Source organism: Centropristis striata, chromosome 19 (genome assembly GCF_030273125.1).
Source record: "Centropristis striata isolate RG_2023a ecotype Rhode Island chromosome 19, C.striata_1.0, whole genome shotgun sequence".
In the NCBI taxonomy this organism is placed as follows: Eukaryota; Metazoa; Chordata; class Actinopteri; order Perciformes; family Serranidae; genus Centropristis; species Centropristis striata.
This window is the reverse complement of record NC_081535.1, coordinates 30,887,489-30,910,054: the sequence shown is the minus strand read 5'-3', so window position 1 is coordinate 30,910,054 and position 22,566 is coordinate 30,887,489. Positions and strand designations below refer to the sequence as shown.

At 34.8% G+C, this 22,566-nt stretch overlaps 1 protein-coding gene across 1 annotated transcript in view; it reads right to left on the bottom strand.

Annotated features, from left to right (window-relative positions):
* Positions 1-4,578: 4,578 nt before the first annotated feature.
* LOC131992302 (transcription factor 7-like 1-B) overlaps positions 4,579-22,566 on the bottom strand; it is a 30,745-nt gene continuing 12,757 nt past the window's right edge. Inside the window, exons 5-13 of the mRNA XM_059357835.1 lie at positions 15,717-15,794; positions 9,475-9,586; positions 9,323-9,395; positions 8,419-8,493; positions 7,684-7,800; positions 7,395-7,560; positions 6,047-6,154; positions 5,710-5,758; positions 4,579-5,365 (exon numbers count right to left, since the gene is read on the bottom strand). Of these exons, the coding sequence (XP_059213818.1) occupies positions 4,806-5,365; positions 5,710-5,758; positions 6,047-6,154; positions 7,395-7,560; positions 7,684-7,800; positions 8,419-8,493; positions 9,323-9,395; positions 9,475-9,586; positions 15,717-15,794 (1,338 nt within the window). The 3' untranslated portion in view covers positions 4,579-4,805. The remainder of the gene's footprint in view (positions 5,366-5,709; positions 5,759-6,046; positions 6,155-7,394; positions 7,561-7,683; positions 7,801-8,418; positions 8,494-9,322; positions 9,396-9,474; positions 9,587-15,716; positions 15,795-22,566) is intronic.

Genomic DNA, 22,566 nt, shown 5'->3' with positions numbered 1-22,566 from the left:
ACCCTCTAGAGACTCTTTGTCTCTATATTTAGACTATTCAGACCTCTCTAGAGACTATTTTTCAAAAAAGCGACTAGCGACAAATCTAGCGATGTTATTGGAGACTTCTGGAGACTCGTTCCTACTCTTCTTACGAGTAGCAGGCACTGTCCCAAAGCATCATAAGGCCCAGTCCTCCTGTAGCAGTCTCTCCCAGCTGCAGTCAGAGCAGGACATGTTAACCCCTCAGCGTCCAGGTTGCACCAGTCTGTAAATGAATCATGTATGCGTCAGTAACGGCTCAGAAAATGACCTACCTTTTAACTCTATTTTCCATCATTCTAACCTCTGTCCTTGTTAAACTTGTCATTTAAAGGTGATTTTCACACTTCTGAACTGTTTTCCTGTGTAACTTTGGTTTCCATGACGATCAAGCCACACGGAGACGTTCCTGTCAGACAAACGCTGTCAGTGTGGTCAAGGTGTGAACATCAGCAGGCAGTCACCCACAGACTGAATTGCAGCTGCAATTAATGATTATTTTTACTGTCTGTTGATTATGGGTTTTTTTTTACTTTCTTTTTATTGAACATTTTTTTTTTTATTATTATTATTTTTATTATATTAACTAATAATAATATAATAATTTTTATATTATTATTGAAAGTGACAGATAGAAAGGGGGTGACAGAGGGGAGGACATGCGGCAAAGGGAGCACAGGCCGGATTCGAACCCGGCTCCGCCGCAGCAAGGACTCAGCCTTAATGGTAACGTTCTACCAGTGTGAGCCACTGGGACGCCCTTTATTGAACATTTTAACAAACATTTTGCATAAATCTGGTATACATAAATCGAACGCCTCCAATAATGCATCTTCAGATTACACTTGACATCTTTTCTCAATCTTTCATCTTGGATCAGAAATAAAATAACTTTACCTTTTTATATACTCCAATAAAACTTGCACAGACACATACACACACACACACGCACACACACACGCACACACACACACACACACACACACAAACATACACACACACGCATTCACACACAAACACACACACACACACACACACTGACTGTGATGTGTGGCTCCTGGTGGATCTGGAGGGGAGTGATCCTCTCAGTGTACAAGAGGTCGACGCACCTCGGCCACTCTGACCTCTGACCTCTGACCTGTTCCTCCAGACGCTCCTGGCTCATATAACAAACCCTCCGTCAGTCAGGTCGTCCCGATGATTCTTGAAAAAAAAAGCGATAAAAAGCAGCTCACACTCTCCCTCCTGAAGCCGTACAGACAGTCAGACACACGGGTTCAAATGACATTACGTCAAATTTACATGTTAATTTTATTAAAGAATGTTAACCCTTAAATGCAGTTTTAGGATAATAACCCACATCATTTAAATGATTAAAACACAGAATATGTAATTTTTTATATATACTAAGTGCAAACTGGAATTTTTTTTTGGGAGGGGGGTTATTATTACACCCTTGGATATCTCAACAACTGAAACAACATTGATTTTAACGCATTATGATTTTTTGGGGTTTTTGAGATTATTAAAAAATACCCCACCTTTACCCTTAAACCTTATTTTCATAGAATGTGCTATAAAAATATTATAATTTTTATTCCCCCTTTCACTGCATTAAATCTTTGGACCTACTTCAGTCCTGACCATAACTATACAATTTACATGTATATCTTTGAGACTTTTAACCCTTTAAAGAAATAAATATATTTTTTTAAGGTTCCTTTTGCTGACCTGACTTCAGTTTCTGTTTCAGATCAATAAAGTTTATCACATGTCTGTTATCTTATATTGTGTTTTCTTATCTACACATCAGACTTTATTATTTCTGTCTATAAACTCTGAACCTATAAAGAAACGTCAGCTGACTTACTGTGACTGTGAAGCTTTAAAGCAGCATTCCTGTCAAGTTTCTTTTCCTTCCTGATGACTTCAGATGTTGCAAGACACATTTTTTTAACAATCCATTTACAGGAATTACCAGCAACTGAACCTCAAACAAACCGAAAGTTCATCAGTCACTCGTTACTCAAAACAAAACTGATGCAGTACAAAGTGAATCTTGAATCCAGCTGACACACCACATATGAATTATATTAATATTTTAGCTCCTTTGAAACCAATTTGTCAATCAACCGAAAGGTAAATGATCAATTCCTTGATATCATTATATCATCATAAAAATGTTAAAACCTCTCTCTATTTAGAGATTTGCATATTGTAAATTTTATACAAATTTAAAAAATGCTTTAATTTGCATATATTTCTCGTCTTATAGCCATAACAACCAATCAGTCACTTCTCACACACACACACACACACGTAAAAATATACAAAGACACATACACACACCAGTAGACACACAGATACATATACATAAAGACACTATAGAACTGTCACAGAATTACTTTGATACTTAACAAAACCTAAAAACGTGAACATTCTCGGACAAGTTCTGCAACAATTAGCTTTTTTCTATGATTTTAAACTGATTAACCCTTTATCGGGCGAAGAACTATATTTGGTTACTTCAGTGGATATCAAAATGGGGAGGAGAAAAAGTTGCAAATTTGCTAGATTAAAGTGGCAGATCTACAAGAAAAACAGTCGCAGATGAATCTGCGAGAAAAGTTGCTTTTTTCTCCACTTCTATCTCATAAATCTGTGACTTTTTTCCACACAGATTTGCTACTTTAAATCTCTTAAATCTGCGACTTTTTTTCTTGTAGATCTGCTACTTTAATCTGGTAAATTTGCTTCTTTTTTCTCAGAATTGTTTTATTTTTTATTTTGGATATCCACTGAAGTTACCAAATACGGTTCTTCGCCTGATAAAGGGTTAATGGATCTTTATTGACCACAAACAGACCTTTAAACACTTAATACACTTTAACACACATCAACTGTCTCTTTCAAAGGAGTTCAACATTAAGTGAGCAGAATTATCTGTCAGCAGCTCCAGTTTGGAGTGAACTCAGATTTAAAGACAACTATCACTGTTTTACTTTGATGCTGAAGAAAATATAAAAATGTGCAGATTCTTAGACAGGTTCTGCAGGGATGAGAATCTTATTTTTGTGATTTCTAAGCTGATTTATTAGCCTTAACTGATTTATTTAATGTTGAATTTGAATGTTTCACTTAGGTTTTTCCCAATTTATTAAAATACAGTAGTGTTCAAAATACTAATTGCCCAATTGCACAGCCTTAAGAGCTGCATATCACGAATGCTGGGTCTTGTTGGTTTTCTGAGAATCTATATCTATATATCTATATATATTTAAATGTTATATTTATTTTTATTTTTTAAATAACTTGAAATAATTACATTTTATTCTGCATTCATTGGTATTTTTTTTATATTATTTAAATATTAATACAATTCATTTTTTACTATTAATTTTTCTCATAACTTCAGTTTTTTTTACTTTTACTTACTTTTTTTCATCATGTAATTTTTTATATTATTTAATTATTTTCTGCATTTATTTTAATTTTATTACAATATTAAAATATTAATTGATTATTTATTATTACATTTTTTAATGTAATCATGCTTTTTTTAAAAGTATTTATTCATTTGTCCCCAAACTTTTTTATTCATGCATTCATGTCTTTATATATTTCTTAATATTACATAAATTAATATATTTTTGAAATAATTCAATAAAAATGAATTCATAAATAAATCAGCGAAGGAATTCATGAATAAATTAAAAAAAATGAATACATTCAAATATTGATCATGTATATGTCATTTTAATACTTATATAAAAAATGTAAAATAAAAAATAAATGTGAATCTACTGCACCTACTGGTACCTTGTTTGCTATGTAGCAATAAAAAATATACTAAAAACCTGGATTAATCTGGTTAGTCACATTGGACTGCTATTATTTTGAACACTACTGTACATAAATGGTTGGAGTGCTGCTCTAAAGTGTCAGCAAATAAGTCTCATCATTAAAAGTGAGCAGAATTATCAGTCAGCAGCTCCAGTTTGCAGTTAACTAATTTAACGACAACTATCACTGTTTTACTTTGATACTGAAGAAAAATGTAAAAAGGTGAATATTCTCAGGCAGGTTCTGCAGTTATAAAGAGCTTTTTATCCTCTATGATTTCTAAGCTGATTATTAATGGACTTTTATTTACCACAAACAGACCTTACAACACTTAAATCTCCCAAGGGACTTCCAACATTAAAAGTGTGCAGAATTAACTTTTAACAGCTCTAGTTTGTAGTGTATTCATGGTTTTAAGGACAACTGTCACTGAATTAATGAAAGCCTAAAAACGTGAACATTCTCAGGCAGGTTCTGCAGCTAAATGACTGTCGTTGTTTCTATGATTTCTATGTTTATTCATGGATGTTTACTGGAGATCATGATATCTTCAGGAGGTGTGAAGTCACATTTATTATGCTACAAAGTCTCCATCAGCACACGGCAGCGTGTCAGAACTCAGTGAATATTTATTAACAGGCGGAACCAGAAAATAGATTTACACTCATTACTACCAGGTGATGAAAACAAAAAAGCAGTTTTTAACAAACAAACCCCAGTGCCACACCGCGCTTTTTAATCACAACAAACTGATCGTTCATTAGAAAAAGTGAGAAAAAAAAAGTTAGAGATGCAGTCAAATATTGACCAATTAATTGTCTTTTTCATACTAATATAAAACGTGATACATCTATAAAAAGTAAAAAAAAAAAAAAAAAAAAAGCTTATTTACAGCGTTAAAAAAGAGGTACAAATCATGGCCACGTGTGTTTCTTCTCAGCTCACAGCTGATTGGCTCGTCTGAGGGCGAAGGCGTGGCTGAAGGCACCGTGGGCGCTCGCCGCTGATTGGTGAGCCGAGGTAGGAGGCGGGACCAGGAAGGGCGGGGGAGGGGGCGAGCAGCGGGAGGCGGCGGCGTGGGGCGAGGGCGTGGGCGTGTCGCAGGAGGACGTGGGTGTGGCGGGCCCCGGCGTGGCGGCGCTGCGGCTCAGCGGGACGGCGGTCCGGTGAGGTTTGGTGGTGAGGGACAGCGGCTGCAGCTGCTCGCCGTACGGAGACGTGTGGCCGCCGTACGACGACGAGGAGTGTGTGTGCTCGGTGTGCGTCGGCGCCGGGGCGGCGGGCGAGGCCAGCGCGGTGGTGGGTGTGGCCGGGGAGTCCAGCGAGGAGGCGGGGCTGGCCTGGGACAGGTGTGTGTGCGTCAGGTGGGAGACAGTGTGCGGCTGGGACAGGTGGGAGCGGGGGTGTGTGTGTGCAGTCTGTGGGGGCAGAGTGTGTGTGTGAGGCGTCTCCTCAGGGACACGAGGACGCTTCAGCTGCAGCGGGACGTCCTGCTCCAGCTCTGAAACACACAACACACACACTTATCAGACTCTGGAGAACATTGATTTTTAAATATTAATCTTTTTTTTCCTGCATTTATTATTATTATTTTACATTATTTAAATGTTATTAATTAATTAATTTTTATAACTTGAAATAATAATTTAATGTGTTCTGCATTTATTATTATTGTTAATTTATATAAATCTATATATATATATATATATATATATATATATATAAATCTATATATATATATATATATATATATATATGTTCATGCATTCATGTCTTTATATATTTCTTAATATCTTTCTTAAAGGCAAATATCAAATGATTGTGTGAGTGACAGCAGCTTCCTACCATCAAACTGAGTTTCACTCTTGGCTCTCTTCCTCTTCTTCTTCTTCCCCTGAACACAAACAAACAAACAAACAAACAAACATGATGTCAGCTGATGACGAGTATGAGTGTCTGTGTGTGTGTGTGAGGTTTGTACGTGTGTCTGTGTGTGTATGAGAGAGTGTGTCTTTGTGTGTGTGTGTGTGTGTGTGTGTCTTTGTGTGTGTTAACTGTGTGTGTGTGTGTTTGTTAACTCTGTGTGTGTGTGTGTGCGTGTGTGTGTACGTTAACTGTGTGTGTGTGTGTGTGCGTGTGCGTTAACTGTGTGTGTGTGTGTGTGTATGTGTGTGTGTCTTACGTAGTTGTCTCTAGCGGACCATCCCGGGTACAGCTTGGAGTGCAGCAGTCTCTCTTTGCGGGCCAGTTCATAATATTTGGCCTGTTCCTCTTTGGACAGAGAATGCCACTGAGGACGGAGACAAACATCATACACATGGAAAAATACAGCCGAGTGCAACTTTAATACAGAAATATTTAATAAATCTTGAAATTTAACAACTTTTTCAAGAACTAAAAAATATTCCTAGTTTCTTATATTTTAACTTTTTAAATACATTAACTTTATACCTAAAATAGGACAATTTGTCTCCTGAATTGTCAACTTTATTTAAATTTTTAAAAATCACATTTATTAATGAAATATAACGTTAATGTTTGCTTCATGCTGATAACTTTCTAAAATATTTTGCAGTTTTTCCTTGAAATAGTTTGAGTTTTTGCCATCAATTTTTCCATTTCAATCATCAAAATATTATTTTTTCGTGAACTTAAATTGTTAAAGCTTGATTCATGACAATGATATTTTTAATAATTGTTCGACATTTTCCTCCAACTTTCTGATCATAATATGAAAACTTTTTCTAGATTCCTTTTTTTTTTTATTGAATTGAATTTTCAAAATATGTTTATTTTCTGTATATTTAAAAAAAAATGACCATCATATTTTTTTATTGCACAATATAGGATCTGGTTGATATTTTAACATATATAGATATAGACATAGATATAGAGAGAGTAGAGACTGACCCTCTGGCGCAGGATCTGGTTGATATTTAACATATTTAGATATAGATATAGAAAGAGTAGAGACTGACCCTCTGGCCCAGGATCTGGTTGATATTTTAACATATATAGATATAGATATAGAAAGAGTAGAGACTGACCCTCTGGCCCAGGATCTGGTTGATATTTTAACATATTTAGATATAGATATAGAAAGAGTAGAGACTGACCCTCTGGCCCAGGATCTGGTTGATATTTTAACATATATAGATATAGATATAGAAAGAGTAGAGACTGACCCTCTGGCCCAGGATCTGGTTGATATTTTAACATATATAGATATAGATATAGAAAGAGTAGAGACTGACCCTCTGGCCCAGGATCTGGTTGATATTTTAACATATTTAGATATAGATATAGAAAGAGTAGAGACTGACCCTCTGGCCCAGGATCTGGTTGATATTTTAACATATTTAGATATAGATATAGAAAGAGTAGAGACTGACCCTCTGGCCCAGGATCTGGTTGATATTTTAACATATTTAGATATAGATATAGAAAGAGTAGAGACTGACCCTCTGGCCCAGGATCTGGTTGATATTTTAACATATTTAGATATAGATATAGAAAGAGTAGAGACTGACCCTCTGGCCCAGGATCTGGTTGATGGTGGCGCTCTCCTTCACTTTGCACTGAGCGACCACTTTGGGCCGCTCCTCCCTCATGTACAGCATGAAGGCGTTGAGCGGCTTCTTGATGTGAGGCCTCTTCTCCTCCTCCTTCTCCTGAGGGAGGTCCACCATCGACTTCCTGCACACGATGACGACAACAACAACAACAAGGACACATGTAAACACAGTGAGAGCGACACGTTAACATGAATGCACCAGCAGACGGCTGCTGGGTGCCATCATCAGTAACAGGGCGTGGTACCCGGGCTGGCTGCAGCTGGCCGGCTCCTGCTTCACCCCCGTGGGGACGATGGCGGGGTGAGGGATGGACGACGGCGGCGTCGGCACCAGGCGAGGAGAGAAGTTACCAGACACCAGGCTGCACACACACACACACACCACAAATATTAGGATTTTTTTACTGTAAATATTTTTGATGATTTTTATGATGCCTGTTTTCACAGTTTCTTTCTATGATAAACGCTGGATTTTTGGCAGTTTTTCTAAAGAAAACAGGTTTTTGGTTGCAAACACTTACCATCAAATAACAGTAAACCACCAATAATTTATTTAGAAAAACAGATAATAAACAGCAACCTTACTATTTTTACATTAAAATGAGCAATATGTGTATTTTTTAAACCTAGAATTCACTGTATTTTAACATTCAAAACCAATAAGCAATTTAATAATACTGTTAAAAAAATCAATAATGTCCCAATATATTCATTTACAGATTTTGACTTTTATTTTATGGTTAATATTTGTAATAAAAGTACTTTTTTTAAAATGTTTTTTTCACTTAAATCCTATAAAATAATACAGTAAATTTCTGGAAAGTCTTGTGGGGAATTTACTTTTCACAAAAATGATCTGTTCAAGGGCCATAGGAAAGTTCAAACTCTGACGATAACGTCTATTTTTACGATTTATTTTCATGATAAACTATATTTGCGATATCCTGAGGTAAACACAACTGATGTGGTTGAACACGGACCTGTTCATGGAGGCGTTCATGGCCAGAGCAGCAGGTGAGAAGCCTCCAGCGATGGGATACATCGTCTGTCCCTGCCTGCATGGACACAAACAAACACACCATAAACAACCTGCTTTATTTATTGAACCCTCAGGGCAGGTTGACGCATTTTAGGCAATTTTCATTCTTCATGTGTTCAGAGTTTTGGCTGTGTTCATGCATTCGGCATGAAATTTGTCCAGATTGTTTATTTTTATTTGCTCTTGTTATTTCCAGCTTAGCTCCTGCAGTAAAGCCAAAAAACACTGTGTACAAACAATAGTTACTCTTCAGGTTGAGACATTGAAACACATTCAAAAGGTACTTTTTGATGTCACTGACATTAAAGCATAATACAAAAATAATAAATAATAACACATGCATTTTATTAAATCTGGGTGTCAACCTGGTCTTTGGCCTTGGAACTGATCATTTTACGACTTAACCACCAGATTGCCTCATTTTGACCATATTTATCATATAGAGAAAAATAATTTGTGATTTATACACACAATATATACACACACAAGCATGAACTGCTTCAAATAAATCTAAACATGGATCATCTGAATCACATCAAAGAGGAGACATGACAAACTCAGAACAAAAACATTATTTACAGCTGACTGCAGCAGGTCTATAAACATGGAGGCATCATGACAGAAACCTTGCATATAAAGGGTTAAAATATTCAAACATCAATTAGAGTTTGATATCAATAATCAGGTGTAGGGTAAAAAATCAGTACAATAAAAGTAGAATGTCATAGTGTAGAATATTTTTTTATAGCTTGCTTTTAAAGAGCGCATTTTAAGCAGTACTAGTGTGCATTTGACCCGCTCTGAGGGTTAAAACAGCCAAGTTTCTTTAGATAAAATGAACTCACAGCCAGCCGAGGGGGTGTGTGATCTGAGCCATGCCTCCAGGAGAGACGGGGTAGCAGGGCGTCCTCGACATACCTGCAGGAGACGTGATGTTCAGTAGTGTGTAGGAGCAGAGGTAGAGCAGTGATACGGGAGGCGGAGGAGGGGGGCGTACCTGAGTCCGGAGAGAAGCCGGGCGAGGCTCTCTGAGGGGAGAAGGCCTCGGGGCTGTAGGACAGCAGCGGGTGGAGGTGGGTCATATGAGGGTGCTGCACCACGTTGTTAGACTGCACACACACACACACACACACACACACAGGAAAAAACACACACACAACAGTTGGTGAGTGAAGGTGCAGTGGACCCATCCGTCCACCAGGTGGCAGCAGTTCACCTCTTTTAGTTTTTATGAAAGTGTCCAGTAAAACCAAAGATACAAAGAGCTTCACCTCCCACAAAAAAAATTACAGTACAAAATTACAGTAATAGTAATTTTGAATATGTTCATCTGTAGATCAGTTTTGGTGCTTCAGAGTTAATAAAAATGAATTAAAGCAACTTTTATAGATGCAAAAACTGCATTTTTGTACATTTTTCATTATATTATTATTATTTTTTTAAATATAGAATGCCATTTATGTCAATATTGCTGTGAAAATAAATACCTGACTGAATGTAAATAAAAATATAAGTCTGTCAAAAAAGTTTAATGAATAATATATTTTTAAAATTGTATTTTTGCAAAAGAAATGTGGCTTAAACACATTAAATACATAAAAGTACTCCTTTAAATGTTTGTTTTTTTATTAAAAACTATTTATTGAACAATGCTGATTCACAATTAAAGGGATGTTTGTTTCTATAGAAAGGAATCATGAATATTAACAATATGTAATAACTCACAATCCGACACATTCAACCCGAAAAAAAAATCCCAGTGACTGAAGAGCTGTTGCTGTTTGGCTCTTTACAGAGATTTAAACCCATTAAATATGTTTCTTCATCTTATATATAATATGATTAATTTCTTATTCCTCATGATGCTGCAGCAGCGACAGATCGCTCTAATAAACAGTTTATATATGTTGATTTTATTGGAGTATTAACCAAAACCTTCTTGTTAACTTTTAGCACAAAATTTAAGTTATTTGTTAAAAATATTACAGTGAGGTTGAACAACACCGTCAGGAAATAACTCTGAAAAATATGGTATATAAAAATGCTAAAAAATGCTTCTATACTAAAAAAATTATTTTATTTTATTATGATTCTTGAACTAATTGATTTCAATTATGATTCTTACTGAATTAATCTTTGACTTTGTTATTTAAAGTTTTCAGTAACTAGAAAATATTTAGTGATTGTAATATAGTTTCTAATATTTAGAAAAATAAATAAATTAAGTAAATATTCGGGCTGGATCCATGATGATAAAAGTCTTGAAATATTACGACTTTCATCAAAATATTACAACATTTTAATCAAAATATTAAAACTATCAAAACATTACATCTTTCTAAGAGCGGAGCAGTTTAAAAATGTTTATTTTATTGCAGTTTTCAGCAGCAACCTTCTTTATAAACTTTTAGCATAAAAATTAAGTTATTTGATAAAAATATTAAAGTGAGGTTGAACAACACAGTCGGAATATACTTAGGGATGTAATATAGTTTCTAATATTTAGAAAAATTTATTAATTAATCAAATATTTGGGCTGGATCCATTATGATAAATGTCACACTTTTTTTCTTAAAATATTATGACTTTCTTCCGCACATTTTTGACTTACTAATCAAAATCTTAAAACATTTTAATCAAAATATTAAAACTTTTTCCTAATCTTAAATGATTGAAAATATTACAACTTGACTGTTTGCCATAACTGTCAAAATATTACAACTTTCTAAGAGCGGAACAGTTACAATATGTTTTTTTCTACATTTTCAGCAACGACCTTCTTTTTAAACTTTTAGCGCAAAAAATAAATATTTTAAACATATTAAAGTGTGGTTGAGCAACACCATCGGGAAATGACTGAAAATATAAAAAATATAAAAATGCAAAAAAAAAATATTGAATAAATCTTTGACTTTGTTATTAAAAGTTTTTCAGTATCTACAAAATATTTAGAGATTGTAATATAGTTTCTAATATTTAGAAAAACTAAATTAAATACATCTTTCTCACGGTGGAACAGTTTGCATACGTTGATTTTATTGTGCAACCTACAGGAAGCATCTTTTTCTTTCAAGGAAGTAAAGTTCTTTTCAGGAAGTTCACAGTTCAGTTCTTCTCCAGGAGTCGCAGACAAACGTTTATCGTCCCATCAGAGGAAATTATCTGTGTCCAAACACGTTTGTCACGTATCCGTCAGACGACTTTCTGATACGAGGCATATATAGAATTCTTTCATTTCAATCGGATTAAAGACATTATTCATATTGTTTAACTGACTTCTCTCATTCTAGTTAACTTGTAACATTTTACATTATTTTATTATTTTTTCCGTTATTTATTCTTGTTTCTTCATTTTATTTATTTTGTAATATAGTTTTAATTTTGCTTAGTATTATTATAATCACTTTTTTAAAGCTCCTCATTGTTTCTTTCTTTTAGTTTTATTTATTTTTTAATTTTACTGACTTATCTCACTCTATTTATCTTTTAACATTTTACACTATTTAATTTTACCAAATATTTTTTCTGCCATTTATTTTTTACAAATATTGTCATATATTCTTGTTTTCTATTTCTATTAAATTTGTAGTATAGTTTTTATTTCACTTACTTTTATTAGAATTACTTTTTTTATACTTCTTTGTTTTTCTTTAATTTTTCTTTATATTTTTATTATTTTATTTTTACTGACTTATCTCATTCTATTTATGGCGTAACATTTTCAGATATTCAATTTTACCAGTTATTTTTCTGTCATTTATTTTTAATATCATCATTTATTCTTGTTTTCTCTTTTTATTTAATTTGTAATATAGTATTTATTTCACTTAGTTTTGTTATAATTATTCTTTTTATACTTTGTTCATTTTCATTTAACAGCATGACCTGTTCAGGTTCTGATGGAAATGCCTGTTTTTACGCTGGAATTAAAAGTTTTTATTCATTATCTTTAATACAAATAACTTTAATTCAAAATATATGAAAGACAAAGTTATTTTTCTAACAACTAAGGCAGAAAAAAGTAGTAAAAATATATTTTTAAAAAAAGCAAATATATAGAAATAATAAAGGATACAACTAAAAGGCAGATGACTTAAATTAAAAAAATATTAAAAAAATATTAAATATAGAAATAATACAAGATTTAAAAAAAAATCATTAAAAATAAATGTTATTTAAAAAAAAAAAAAAAATATATATATATATATATATATATATATACATATATATATATATATACACACACACACACACACACACACACACACACACACACACACACACACACAGGCTAAACTACATAATTTCTGCTCTTTTTCCAGATTAAAAAACTGCAATTTTAAGCTTTGTTTTGGTCACTTTTTCTCACGGAAACTTTTGTACCTGATGATCCGTTCAAAGGCCGTTGGAAAGTTCAAACTCTGACGATAAAGCCTGTTTTCAGATTCTTTACGATAAAATATGGATTTTTGGCAGTTTGTAAAAATACGCATTTTAAATAATATTCCTCAACTCTTGTGACTCTTTATGAAAACATTTTTTATGCAGCTTGTTTTTTCCCTCCTGGTGCTGCTCACCTACTGATCTGCCTACTGACTACTTTTAAAATTAAAAAGCAGCGTTTTGCATCATTAAAACAGTCAAAATAAGGTCAGAGTTCACAGGACAGCAGACTCCCAGCTGTAATCTACCCTGAGGTCAGCTGTGACACACACACAGCGATACCATGCTCTGTGTGTGTTCAACACACACACACACACACACACACACACACACACACACACACACACACACACACACACACACACACACCTGTGATAAGCTGGAGTCTGCAGTGAGTCTATTATTAGCGTCTGGAGACAGAGAGGACAAAGACGCTGCAGACTGTTTGCAGCCTGTAAACAATGAAACGTTCTCTGAACTTCAGCAGGACACAAAGACACACGTGACCGAGCAGCAGGGACTCACAACACTGACAATATGGACAATATGACGCCGGGTTAGAGCCACTGTGGATAAGAAAAATAAATTAATAAATAAAAAGATAGCTGAAGGACTTTACCAGGAAAAAAACTTCTTTTTCCTGGTAAAGCCGTTTTTATTCTTGAAAAATTGTGGGTTTTTTTCTTGAAAAATTGTGTTTTTATTCTTGTAAATTTGTGTTTTTATCACTGTAAATTTGTATTTTTATCATTGTAAATTTGTGGGGGGTTTTCATGAATGTGTTTTTTTTCCCCTCGTAAATATTATTTATTCTTGTTTTTTTTCTTTTTATTTCATTTGTAACATAGTTTTTATTTCACTTTTTTTTTTTTTACTGACTTCTCATTCCATTTATGGTCTAACATTTTACATTTTTTTATTTTTACCAGTTATTTTTCTGTCTTTCTGCTTCTTTTCAATTTTCATGTATTTTTTACTTATTGGTTTTTATAATATTATTATAAGTTTTTAGTCTCATCTTTTATCATCATTATTTATATTTGTAAACTAGTTTTTATTTCACTTAGTCTTATTATATTCATTCATCTAATAGCACTCAATAGTTCTCATCTTTAATTCTTATTCATTCATTTGTCATTTCTTTAAGGATTTCTTGTTAATTTATTGATTTTGTGCATTGGTCTTTAGTTTTGAAATTGATTGCCTTTTCTGTGGTTTATATGGTCTTAAGTGCCAATTTCTCTGGTTTCTGCTACTAAAAATGTGCATATTTCCTAGTTTTCTCTGTCTTAAACTGATTTCAGATTGTTATTGAGTGTTGACGAGGGAAGGAAAACACATTTCAGTATGTTAATATGGCCACAATTAATCGAAAAGATAATCCGCAGATGAAATTGATTTTCACTTTTAAAGTAATCATGAGCATCTCCCGATAAGAATATGTGTAATTTATTATGAAATTGAGAACGGACTTAAGTTCCCAGAGTTTCCACAGAGACTGAAGTTTCACGCTACAGCTGGTGTTACGTGTCGTTATCCGGAAAAGGCTGATTTTGTTCTGGTTTGATGCCGAATTGTTTTCCTGAGTGATTTTGAGGAAATAAAGTGTTAAAAGATAAGCTGCAGGCATGCAGGTCTGACAGTCCTGAATTAAAAGAGTGATAAACTCAAATGACCGAGATGTAATCACTCACACCTTCACACTGACAGCAGTTTCTTTATCTACAGAGATTTTCTGTGAGCAGCTTATCATACAAAAAAACTGTATAAACAGGAATTATCAGAGTTTGAACTTTCTTCTGGTCATTGAACAGATCATCAGTTAGGAACGTTTCCTTTACAAAAAGTGACCAAAACTTGTGTTAAATGTCCATATTTGTGTCAGAATCTCTTGAGAACGTTTTCTTCAAATTATCGCCAAAAACAAACCACTTATCGTAGAAAGAAACTATAAAAAACAGGCATTGTCATCGGAGTTTGAACTTTTCCGGCAGACCTTGAACGGTCATAGATTACAAAAGTTTCTGTTATAAAAATGACCAAAACAAAGCTTAAAATTTTGATATCTGTGTCAGAGTCTCTTTATTCTCCATGTGTCGTTTAAAATAAAGTGTTTACACTAACCAGATCCTGTTAAAAACATTAAATTCTGCTCCTCAGAGACACTGTGAAGACATGATTGATTCTGCTGAGACCAACGGTCACGTGACAAATATTCACTGAAAATCTGTTTACACAGAGCAGAGAGGAGAGGACAGGAGAGTCTGTTTACACAGAGCAGAGAGGAGAGGACAGGAGAGGCTGTTTACACAGAGCAGAGAGGAGAGGACAGGAGAGGCTGTTTACACAGATCAGAGAGAAGAGGACAGGAGAGGCTGTTTACACAGAGCAGAGAGGATTTATTCCAATTTTTAAAAATTAATTCATCAGATCGTTTTATGACTTCTGTCATTCTAACTGTGTTATTCTGCACAAAGACACGTTTGAGTTGTTCTGATTGTGCTGATTCCATAGAGCTGCAGGTCTTAAGAGATTTATAGAGATTTTATATGTTGCAGTTAAAGACGAGGACACAGAGGAGAATTTAATAAGAGCAAAAAACGCCCTGAAACAACTCGATGGGGTTAACTTTAGCTTACATAAATATTGATTTATTTCATGACATACATCGATTTCAGATGATTTTCTATTGTACTTTGTCCTCCACAAACAGTGTCAGTGGTTAATAGTGTGTGTGTGTGTGTGTGTGTGTGTGTGTGTGTCTGTGTGTGTGTGTGTGTGTGTGTGTGTTCTCACCAGGTGTGTCGGCGTGGCAGAGTCTCTGATGGAGGATCTTCCCGGGACGTCGAGCAGCGGCCACTGAAACGGCAGGTACTGTAGAGAGAGAGAGAAGGTTACTCAGCTGTAACACACACACACACACACACACACACACACAATAAACCAACAGTCATGTTTCATGCATGTAAAGTCTTGATGTTTGCTGTGAACTGGCACAGAGAACATCTTCACACAGGGCCGAGTGTTTTAAGTCTGTTAAAAGTCTTGCTCCAATAATTCTTTCTGTCGAAAACATGTTTCATTTCTTAAATTGCCCAACTCTGAAACTGTAAAACACAACACTCTTTGAATGAATCATGTGTGATGAACACGTCTGTCAGGAAAAAATAACCAAATCTAAAATTAAAATGTTGATATTTCTGTCAGATTCTCCAATATGAAAGAGTTTAAAACACGTTTTCTTTGGAAAAACTGCCAAAAATCCAGCGTTCATCACAGAAAGAAAGGGTGCATTATCGTCAGAATTTCTACTTTCCGACGGTCCTTGAACAGATCATCAGTTACAAAAGTTTCCGTTAGAAAAAGTGACCAAAACGAAGCTTAAAATTGTAGTTTTTAGTCTGGATAAGAGCACAAACTGTACACTGTAAAAATAACAAATATATATTTTACGGAAAGGTTTTTCTACTTTTTTTCTACATCAACTGCAAATGCATTGAAAAACAGGTACATTTTCATTAAATTATTACCAAAAATTCACCGGTTATTGTATTCTAACTTTTTTTTAATGTATCATCAGTTCTAAAAGTTTCCGTTATAAATAGTGACCAAAACTAAGCTTTAAATTTTAGTTTTTAGTCTGGAATAAGAGCAGAAATTACTTCTAACTTGGGTTTAGTTGTTAGAAAAAGAAGTTATTTAATACATTTTGAATTAAAGTTATGTGTATTAAAGATAATAAATAAAAAGCTTTTAATTATATTGCACTCATACTGTACTCTTTTCTAAATTAAGTGCAAATGCCATGGAAAAGGTATGTTTTCATTAGAAGATCACCAAAAATTCACCGTTTATCGTAAAAAGAAACTTTAAAAACAGGCATTATCGTCAGTTTCCATTATAAAAAGTGACCAAAACTTGTGTGCTAAATGTTGATATTTGTGTCAGAGTCTCTTTATTCTCTATGTGTCATTTAAAATAAAGCGTTTGCACTAACCAGATCCTGTTAAAAACATTAAATTCTGCTCCTCAGAGACACTGAAGACATGATTGATTCTGTTGAGACCAAGAAAATTCTGTGAAACTTGTATTTAACGCTGGACTTAAAGATTTTGTATATATTCTTTATATTGCTGTGAAATACAAGAAAACAAGAGGTAAAAAGTGAGAGGAGACAGAAAACTGCTCAGGGCGTAGATGGTTAGTCGAGCCTCCAGCAGCTCGTTTTCTGTGTCGAGCTGCAGTTTGAGTTAAAAAAAAAAGGGGGGAAATATCAGATTTGAGCCTCAGATTAACTTGTGGTTGGCTTTCATTTTGATCTTTTGTGCAACTTCAGTTTCAGTAAAAAGAAAGTTATATGTATTGATAAAGACCAGGTGAGCAATGGGAGTCTCATCATATCACGACTTATATCTGTGACGTCTCTGAGTCCTCAGGTGAGCATCAAGCTGGGAGGAAACGTGTGAGCTTGCAGGATGTTGGAGTCACTCGTTGCCTCTGATAACAGGCGAGATAACCAGCTTCATGTTTACATTCGTTCTGCTGCTCAGACTGACGGACTCACACTCCCAGAACACAAATCTCACACACACACACACACACACACACACACTCTGCTGATAACATCTATTCAAAGGAAATGCTATACTATTTAGGCAAAAATTCAGCTGATGTAGTTTGCTTCTTTTATTTTTCTTCCTTTTAGTTTTTTATTATTTATTAAATGGTATTTATATATATATATTTTTTCTTAATAACATTTATTTTTAATGACGTTTTTTATCTTGCATTATTTCTATATTTAATATTTTTTAAATATTTTTTTAATTTAAGTCTTCTGCCTTTTAGTAGTATCCTTTATTATTTCTATATATTTGCTTTTTAAAAAAAAAATCTTTTTCTACTTTTTTCTGCCTTTTAATTCTAAGTAATTTTTTTTACTCATATTCAGGGTTTCACCCAGAAAACTTGCTAAGCTTGGTGGTAGAGAAGCCCGCTAGCGGTCCACCATGTTTTTGTAAAAAGAAAAAAATGTTAAAAGTTGACAGGAATCGAAAAATGATGACTATTATGTGTTATTAAAAGCCTTTTATTAAAATACTTAAATGTAGAGTCTTACAAAAAAGCACAATCTTGACTAATCTTGAAATACGGTTTTAACAAACATACTACTTTCAATACTCAGACAAGAGATTGCCCAGCAGTAAGTTCAGTCAGGATTTTCTGAGACTATGATGGGGGACCCCAACAAAGTCTGGCTGTCCAGGAGCATACTGCCCCGGAGAACATTTTTGCCCTAAAAGCCTAAATTTGGTGCCTCTCGCACTTTCTAGTGCCACTATTCCATCTTAATCATTGCATATTTTTTATTAATTATTGTAAAAGGAGAATAGGGATTCTTATGTTTTATTTAAGGCATCATATTTTGACAGTCTTCTAGTAAATTCTGTGGTGGACTCTGCTAACACATCCATGTGCTCTTATTTTGAAAGCTACATGTGTTTGCTTTTATTTTGAAAGCGGCTCTAACACGTTCTGACGCCTTATGGTGTGTTATATTAGCTCTGAGAGTCGGAACATGGAGCTTGGAACAACGTTGAAAATTCTGGCGGCTCGCCAGGCCTATGAAGCACCGGGGGAAACCCTGCATATTAATATTTGGATCTTCTTTTTCTGCATTTCCATTGTATCTTTTATTATTTCTATACTTATGACTGTTTATACCTATTTTTTATTTTATTTTTCTGCCTTTCAAATTATTTATCTTATTTTTTCTGCCTTTCTATTGTATCTTTTATTATCTCTATATTTAGTATTATTTTAAGTCTTTTTCAATTTTATTTTTCTGCCTTTTAATTGTATTTATCATTCTGTTTTTTTAATTCTTTTTCTACTTTTTTCTGCCTTTTATTTTTAAGTAAAATGTTTTACTCTTATATTATTGTATTTATCTTATTTTTTCTGCATTTCTATTGTATGTTTTATTATTTCTATATTTATAATTTTCTTTCTTTAACTACTTTTATTTTTCTGTCTTGGAATTGTATATTTTATTTCTATATTTATTGATGTTTTTTAAAAATAATTTTCTACTTTTATTTTTCTGCCTTTAAACTGTATTTTTATTATATTAATTTATCTTTTTCTTCTTTCCTTTTTTTTGTTCGCATACTGTAAAACTCTTTGAGCTGCATTTTATGTATGAAAGGATCCATACAAATAAAGTTGTTTATTGTTATTATTTGTGGTTTTGGATCCGAGCTCTTTTGTGCTGCTGACGGTCGTATGGAAATAAATGATGAACATGTAAAGTTTGGAGAGAGTGTCTTTGCCTGCTCAGACAGTGTGTGAATGTGTGTGTCCTGTGTTAGTCAGACAAAGAACAGGGTGCGCCCCACCCCCCACTCACACACCACCAGGGTCCTCCAGTTGACCGAGCAGTGTGAGACTGGAAGACCACACACACACACACACACACACACACACACACCTCATTCAACTGTGAGTGACGTCAACAGACTCACATCTGTGACCTTTGACAGGATGACGTGTTCCAGCATTTTCATTCATGATTATCTCCTAGGACTGTAACCTGACTACAGGTGTGGAAATAATGAATAAACTTTATAACCAGAATATAGTAAAGCAATAAGAGGCTGTGCTGACTACTGTCCTGTAACAGGTCACTGCACCAGTTAAACTGAACACGTAAAAGTTCAGTTTACTTGTCCAAGAAGTATCCAACAACGGCAAAATGTTTTCCGCCTTAAATTTCACTGCAACATATAAAATCTCTATAAATCTGTAAGTCCTGCAGCTCTATGGAATCAGTACAATCAGAACAACTCAAACATGTCTTTGTGCAGAATAACAGAATGACAGAAATCAGAAAAAACATCTATCATCGCACAACATCGCACATTTATGTATAAACACCTTTCCAAGTGTCCACAAGTGTCTCGAATGTTTTAAAACTCCCACAAAATGACCAAAAAAAGATGAAAAATGAAAAATAACTATGTAAAATAATACCAAACAAGTATTGTCATGTTTCCAGTCTCTCCTCTCTGCTCTGTGTAAACAGCCTCACAAAACACAAATATCAACATTTAGCACAAGTTTTGGTCATTTTGGCAACTGATGATATGTTCAAGGACGGCCAGGAAGTTCAAACATCTTACAATAATGCTTGTTTCTACAGTTTCTCTCTATGATAAACTGTGTATTTTTGGTAATCTTTTAAAGAAAACAAGTTTCAGTGATGGGGTTCAGAGGATTAAAGCTTCTGTTTATATTCAGTTTACTCACATTCAACCTTCAGGTCTGACAAATGTTTCCTTCCTCATAAAACAGAGCATTAAAAAAACTAATTTATTTGCCCTCAGTCGTCTTCTACTGAACTACTGCAGCACGTCTTTACACACTGCTGCCACCTGTAGATCAGAGGAGAAGTGGAGCGAACTAACGGAGAACACGCTCGTAAAAACATGGTTCCACGGAGGCCTTAAAGTACACGTAATGTACCGACGGCTCAACAAGGAAACAATAAACGTCCCCGGCCTTCATGTCCAATGGGAAATTGCATTTTCCCTCATAATGACTCTTATCTGCAGCTCATCTGATTCTGCTCACACAACAATGCAGAAACACATGTGCACAACTCCCTGTACTGCTGCTGAAACCCCCCAAGACTTACCCCCGCCTCGACACACACACACACACACACACACACACACACACACACACACACACACACACACACACACACACACACACACACACACACACACACACACACACACACAAACTCCACAATGCAGCCTCATCCCGTCCCCCACTCTGAGGCCTGAGGAAGCTCTGGCTGAGAGCGCTAACTGGATCCAGCTGTTGGAAATACCAGGGAAATCAATGCACACAGTCACACACACACACACACACACACACACACACACACAATCAGAGTCTATTACTGAGGGAAGCATAAAATCACTGTGTGACTAGAGGGGAAAGTTATTAGGCTTACTGCTGTTTACGAAGCACTGCGGAGCGCACGCGCACACACACGCACACACACACACACACACACACACACACACACACACAGACACAGACACAGCTCAGGTTGAGGACAAAGAGCTGAGCTCAACACAGAACAACACTGTGAAGCTGTAGAAGAAACAAGACAACTTTTCTATTCTTTACAAATAATATTATCATTAAAATTAACAAAGCCAAAAATTGTACAAACATAAATTTTCATCAGAGTTTCACATTTCCAGCAGCCCTTGAACACATTGTGAATGGAAAAAAACATTAATCAGAAAAATTTCTTAAAAATGTGACATTTCATTTAAAAAAATCACTTTAATGTACATGTAAAATATGAATTAATTCTAAAAAAGTCACCAAAATCCACCGTTTATGATGATTTATGAACATGTAAAATATGGATTATTGTAAAAAAAAATTTTTTTTTTGACGGTCCTTGAACGGATTACTGTTTTCAAACACGTTCATTAGAAAAAAAATAACGTTCTCTACATGAGAGCAAAGGGTTTCAGGTTTGTAAATTTGTTTTATTTAATTTCATGTAGAGGCTGAGAAATACATGATTTAGGAGACGTTCTCTGCAGTTTCTCAGGTTTTTGGAGGGTATTTTGAAACAACTAAAAAAACAATTAAAATAAATAAAACTAAGCTTGGAGCCTTTAAAATAACACAAACAGTATTCTGATGTCCGACACATTATTGGTTCAGTAACGCTGAATGTCAGATCCTCTTCAGCAGTTTTTACAGATTTCCTGCTGACAGATAAACATGTAGAATGAGAAGAAAACTGTGTTATGATGGAGGGTTTTAAGTAACGTGTGTGTGTGTGTGTGTTGATGTTTGTGTGTGTGTGTGTGTGTGTCTGAGGCTGTTGTTTCAGACGGGTCATCCTCCTGGTATTTTAAGACTCTGGAGACAATGTCGAGTAAACAGAGGAATTCTGGGATTGTTCAGCCAGCTGAAAGGGACCAACTTTAACTAAACAATCACACACACACACACACACACACACACACACACACACACACACACACACACACACACACACACGGTCAGCTTTGTCAACATTAACCTTTTTAAACCAAGAGTGAAAACAAAGCCAGACGCCTGCCACCTCCAGCATAACCAACACTCACATACCAGATATCTTATCTGCTGCCATTCACTGCTGCTCAGGTGTGACAAGTAGGTGTGTGTGTGTGTGTGTGTGTGTGTGTGTTGAAAAGTCAGCAAAGCCTCCCAGCCACCCGGGTGGTTTTTTCTTCACTCACTAGTAACAATTTATCGGTTGAGTAAAACCAGATTCTGAACAGATCTTGTCCAGTTTTTTAACCCTGACTTGTTCGCCAGCGACTCATTTTTTTGTAATCTCTCACAGCCCGCTGGCTTCAGTTCCAGGAATAATCACCATCAACAATCTGTCTGGTGATTTGCAATTTGAGCAGTTCAACGGTCCGGTTTTCCAGCACATCAAACGATCTGTTGTAAACTGTAATTTTAATAATAATAATAATAAAAGAACTGCAGTCTAGATTAGTCTTTTAAACGATTACAACTACTATTAAAGCAAGAAACGGCAAATAACAGAAATAATCGT